The sequence below is a fragment of the Gasterosteus aculeatus genome, chromosome 10, assembly GCF_964276395.1.
Source record: "Gasterosteus aculeatus chromosome 10, fGasAcu3.hap1.1, whole genome shotgun sequence".
NCBI classification, from domain to species: Eukaryota; Metazoa; Chordata; class Actinopteri; order Perciformes; family Gasterosteidae; genus Gasterosteus; species Gasterosteus aculeatus.
The window spans coordinates 12479641-12485640 of record NC_135697.1 but is presented as its reverse complement, the minus strand read 5'-3'; the positions used below and the strand labels follow the sequence as shown (position 1 = coordinate 12485640).

Sequence of the window (6000 nt, the reverse complement as noted above, 5' to 3'; positions counted from 1 at the left end):
AAGTTTGCTGCTTGTTCCTTTTTCCATTCTGCATGTTACCAAAAGGAAAAGCATTGTAAGTTGTAGCATTCACTTAAATGCGCTTGTTTCGAAAATGGTCTTGGCCGAAGCTCTGTGTTTCCAGCGTAGGTCTTGAGGATCAAAATGGAAACATATTGAAACCTTGGTACTGATCCAGCTCTCTTTTAGTTGTGTACATTCTTCATCGGCGGCAAGCGCTGCTGAATAAGAAATAGTTAAATAACAAAAATTTCCAAATCCAGAGGCTCCGGGCAGCAAAATACACCATGTCATGGGAATAAGGAGACAATTGAAGATGCAGTTATTTTTGTGCTTGTATATGTCAGAAAAAAACATATTTCTGGAGCTGTACATCTTAGAAACCTTAATTATCTGACCTAATATTCTACTTCTTGTAGGGAGTTTGCATAATCAAGGGAATGGGTAATCTGGAATGGGTCCTTGCACCGCCGGTTTGGCTCAGTGGCACCACAGCCGGTTGGACGAGACCACTTCTTGTTGCTTCCCACGGTAAAGGTAGGAATGACCCAATCATTAATGTTCTCTATATTCACAATTTAATGCAAAAGGGAGCCAAAATGACCGCAGACTGTGCAACCTCCAAAATGGGCCCCGCATACAAGCACATTCTGTGATTAAAATCAAACCCCAGAGTCAGAGCGGAAATGGTTTTACCATACAGCCAGGATCACAATAACACTAAATATGTCTCATTTTTATACCATCATCCATCATGGGAGTAGAGCATTGCATTCAATGGAAAACCATGGGACGTGCGTAACCTCAGCACAGTGCACGGTACTAACAGAGGGCCGGGGGAATTATCGTTGCCTCACAGCTATATCATTTTAAGCCATGTTAGTGAAATCCCTCCATCGGCGGTGATGAAGAGGTCACAGATTGATGAAGCACGGCTAGAAGCTTTTTGCTTTGCGCAATGACCATGAAATACTTACCAGTCAACACAATTTAAAATCGGTTTTCCAATAAATTGTAATATAATTGACAGATTTTCCCTCAGAACCTAATTTAAGTTTTTTGTGGTATCTATCAGAGCAAAATTCCTTTTTCATGTTCAAACATAACAGCAAATTTATGTAAAACGACACGGTGCAAATGGTTGGTTAGATGCTTTGCCCTAAGAGCAAGCATAACAAATAACATTGAAACTCCCCGTCACTATTCCAGGGTATATTAAGGACAAGTCTGTTATATGTCATGCCCTGGGTCATAAAAAACAGTTCAATGTAAAAAGTTCAATGTGTGCAGCAGACCAAAACAAACACAGGATAGTGCACTGCAAATGTTTGTGTGGGTTTTATTGGGAACATTCCTCATTGGCCTTCACGTTTAAGGGGCCGAACCGTACCAAATATATCAGCTATCAGGGGAACAACAATGTTAATGGGTCAATGTTGAGTCAGGAAACATGTGTATCAGAGGCAGGTTGCCAATGTATAATCTTAAAAAACAAAAAAGCTCTGCAGATATAAAGAATTAAACCTCCCAGATGTGGTGTGCTTTACATATATCCAACAAATAAAGCGAAAAACTGCAAGTGTCTTTCCACTTATGTCACTCGAGATCCGTCGGTCAGTAGCAGCATCTCTGCAGTGTTTAGCAGGTAGGCCAAATACTCTTTTAGTAACCGCCACTGAAATCTCCGGGACTTTGGGGCGCTTCATTGGCTTGACATTTCAAAACATTCCCCAAATCCATGCGATCATACTGAGAGGGAACATCTGTAGGGTGGAACGGCCCGCAGATGAGAACGGACAGTGGTGTGTGTGTGTGTGTGTGTGTGTGTGTGTGTGTGTGTGTGTGTGTGTGTGTGTGTGTGTGTGTGTGTGTGTGTGTGTGTGTGTGTGTGTGTGTGTGTGTGTGTGTGTGTGTGTGTGTGTGTGGTTGCGTGTGTAAAAAAGAGAGATGGTGGTAGTTTGTGGGTGAAAAAATAGTCGGGTATGATTGATTTAGGTCAAAACTGCATTTACGGTATTGTATGTGTCAGATATATCCTTCTGTGGACGCCCAAATACAGGTATTAGTACGTAATTGTGTGTGTGTCATTGTGCGTGTCGGTGTGTGCATGTGCCAACGAGCAGTACAGTCTGATGCCCTAAAATCCCAACGTCGTCCCTCATGGGGGAAAGCGAGGCTGTTCGCAGGGTAAATAATTCCCTAATTGAGATCATATGCGAGAATGGACCAAGTGGAGGAGTACGTGCCCATAAGGCCTTAACTGTTAAATCTTTGGAGCCCCCATTTCACACATTTCAGCCATAAGGTATTTCAAAGGGCTCTACCAAAGAAAAAAAGAAAAAATATGAAAATACTCGAATGGGGTTTAAAATGGGTGAAACAAAATTAAATATTGACATGTTTTACCTATTACCTATTGTAACGGTAGACATGGTACAGAGGTTCAGTCATTACACCACCGTTGAGAATAAACAATAATTTTAACTGCTCTTTGCTTAACCACCATTTATCAAGAAATCTCCTTGCAATGGGATCACAACAACATCCAGGCCAAATCTAGCCAGTGATGTAAATTAGGGGACACATTCCCATTGGTTGCAACACTGTTAAATTGAAAAAAATTTAACTCAAGTCAACTTATAGACACATGGCAAAGTGCAGGAGACCAACTGTGTTGTACAGCCGTGATGCCTCACACACGGACACACAAGGTAAAACACGATACCAGCGTTGCTGTCGAGGTCTAGAGGTGGCAGATAAGAAAACATCATTCGCACGTAGTGAAGTAGACTATTTGCTCTGCACACACTACTAAGCATTGCGAACAAATAAAAAAACCTTCACACTGGGCGAATATCACACTCGTCATAATCACGGTGCATCCAGATGACCCACACGATCCCCGCACACATCCTCCACCAAGAAGCACATGCACAACACAAACAGACACGCTGCCGATCCGTTGCATGTGCTGTACACACCACCCGCCACACGTGCTGCATTTGCAGCCAAGATCAACCCTGACTGACAGCTTAAGCAGATTCAGCCAATCTGTTCCCATCAGGTGTGATGACTGGCGGATTGAGGGGGGTAAATCCAGAACTCCACTGCAAACAGAGAAACAGGCGAATGTTTAAACTGGTCTTTGCCAACCGAGCCAAGGAAAGCAGGACTCTGCGGCCACCTCGGCAAACAGCTCGATTAAAAGGATTTGCCATTGATTTCTCGGTTAAAGTTACAGTGGAAATATTTGGACAAAAGGCTGCTGTCAACATAAATTACCACTGACATGTTTGTCCGTTTGAAAAAGAGAGCTTTAACTTGGCGAAACCTAGAAAAACTCCAAAAAGAGAATGTGAGGAAGACACAAAGAAACAAGGAAGGAGGGTGAAAGTGGAGCGCAGGTTGGTCGATGTGCGTTTCTCTGTGGGAAGCATGTCGGAGGTTAGGTGCACTCCAGTTTGTGGTTCTCCCAAGGCCGAGCAGATCCAGCCCGGCCCACCGTTCTCTAATAGACTCATAGAGTTACACGCCGCTACTCAGAGGGAGGGAGAGAGCCAGGGTTTTCCTGTTCATGTGGAAAAAAAGGAGGGGGAGGGAGGGGAGGTAACCCTAGCCACCGAGGTGGCCCTCTGGAAAGGCCCAAACCCTGCTATACCCTTTCATGAAGCTCTCAGTCGGTCTCATTTTCGAGGACACATACAAGGAGGGGGGGGGGGCAGTGTATAGACTTCGGCGGGTGGGGGGGCACTGCAGACCGTGGTTTTTGACCACAGTTACGTTACATGCCAGTGGGCCTCTGGTTAGGAAAATAACCCGGGATCGTATATAAAGTATATGTCACCAAACACAGGAATCCTAAATTCCAAAGACAGGAATTCAGCAGAGCTCTTTAGTTCTGCTTCACTGTGGTGTGGAGCTTTTTTTTCGCTCCAAAACGTCATCATCTCCATTACAAATTGTTCAGTAGAAATAGTGTGCGGACCCTCATTTGCTGCGTCGCAGGGTACTGAGTCTAACGGTCATTTTGTCGGACACGGCAGTAAATGTTCATAGCTGGTTTTCCCTTTTTTTTCGTCACTGCGTCCTGCTTTCTTCTCTCCATCTTCCCCTCGGCCTCTTTGTCAGATCACCACGTTACCACTCGGATACCAGCGAGGGCCCCGTCAGGCAGGGGTGAGGACTCCACAAAGAACAACGCAGCTCCATATGAACCGACCCCCGGTTCACATGCAGCACCTGGCTAAATATTACCTCAGCAATGCTACGGTGACGTCCTCAGAGAACACAAACGGCATCGTCCGATGACAAGTGCTCTGTTTTTATTAACAATATTATTCTCCAAGCAGCACAACTGTGTGCAGTTAAGAGTGGCAGATTTACTACCTGACATTATAATCAGCTTGTCTGCTGTGGCTGTCTGACTAATACAATTTGCCCCATTTGGCACCCAGATTACTTCTTGTAAGGAATTTTAAGCATTCACTTTATCGGAAGATCTAATCTGACCCCCAAACTGCTCCCTCGGTGCTTTAAAGTAGCTCTCCGCATATTCAGACGCTACTTTTTTTTTTTTGAGCAAGCTGGTTAGCTGCCGTACTAACAGCAGATAGACATTGTTTAATGCTTTTTCTTACCCTGTTCTATGCTGTGTAAAAAGACTCCTTCTTCAACCTCCTTCGGTGCTATAAGCTCTCTTAATACAGACCCATGCATACCGTATTGACATGCTGAGAAAATCCAGAGATGGACAAGGACGACATGCCAAGTCATGGCCGCGGTGAGGGGTTTAGCAAACTGTCAATTGTTAGTTCATAAATGAAGTAGCAATTTTAGACATATTGTATGAAGGAAAACACATTACGGGCTGGTTACTGAGCCTCAAAATTACATTTTTTGATAAGAATATGATAGTGAGACGATATTGGACAATATTCTGACAACTAAAGGACTCTGCTGGGTTTGTGTTTAATTAGGAACCCGTGAAATGACCTGAGTCTCAGCCACGATGTTCAGGAGGGCAGGTTACCTGTGTGCCCTGTCAGCAGAACGAACCGCTGCCAGAGTGTCTTTAAACACCTGTTTCTATATGGAATCTGCTTATCACAATACATCGGGTAGGTCATCATGAACCCATTCTTCTTCATTTCGATGATGTAACCAGTTAGCTACAACACATTATGACAAAAATTAAAACACCCGAGTTAATGAGGCTCCTTGGCTACTGTGCATGGGAACCAAAGAGCTTGAAACAGAAGCATGTGACACTTTGGGCCTCGGCGACCTTCGCCGCCACATGGAATGACTTATATCCACTCCCTGACTGCCAGAATGCGTTGCATTTGAAGTACAACTGCAGCCCTGTTTTTATAATTTAATGAGGAGAATGTCTTAAGTCAGAGCCCTGCTGCACTGTAGGTAATAACTCCAGGCTTGATGCAGATGGAGTATAGCGCAGCAGTTCGAAATGGACAAGGAGAAAAAGAAAACGTGAAAATTTAACATGCAAAGGGATCACTTTGTTCCCCCTTTGCCTGTTAAATGGTCTATTAATTACTGCCTGACAGAAATGAATAACATTTTATTGTTTTACAATTGAAAGCCCAGATTGGGCTGCGGCCATGTTACAGTTCAGTCCATCCAAGTCTAACTAGAAATCTCACACAAAGCTGACTATATCTAGATTTTATGAATAAGAGCGTTCCTTTAGTTCAATAACAAAACCAGCCTCAGAAGTCAAACATTCTCCCTTTTTAATGGGCTTTGGCGGCTCAGAAACTACAACAAAAAGCTCTCGGGTTTCCACAGCTGCTCTCTGCACGGTTCGCGATTCGGGAAACTGATTTGGAGGGATGGATAGAAGATAGTAAGGGGATTCGGTGGACTTGATGCAACCTGGAATACCTCGGCCGGTGCACGCTGACAGTGACGGAGAAGTAAAAACAAAAGGTTTGGAGGGACGGAGATGGATCACAAAGGAAATTAATATCTTGCAGTAAC

General features: G+C 44.0%; 1 protein-coding gene across 1 annotated transcript in view; it reads left to right on the top strand.

The window, feature by feature from the left end:
• Nucleotides 1-423: 423 nt before the first annotated feature.
• smap2 (small ArfGAP2) overlaps nt 424-6000 on the top strand; it is a 32402-nt gene continuing 26825 nt past the window's right edge. Inside the window, exon 1 of the mRNA XM_078081848.1 lies at nt 424-537. Coding sequence (XP_077937974.1) covers nt 441-537 — 97 coding nt within the window. The 5' untranslated portion in view covers nt 424-440. The remainder of the gene's footprint in view (nt 538-6000) is intronic.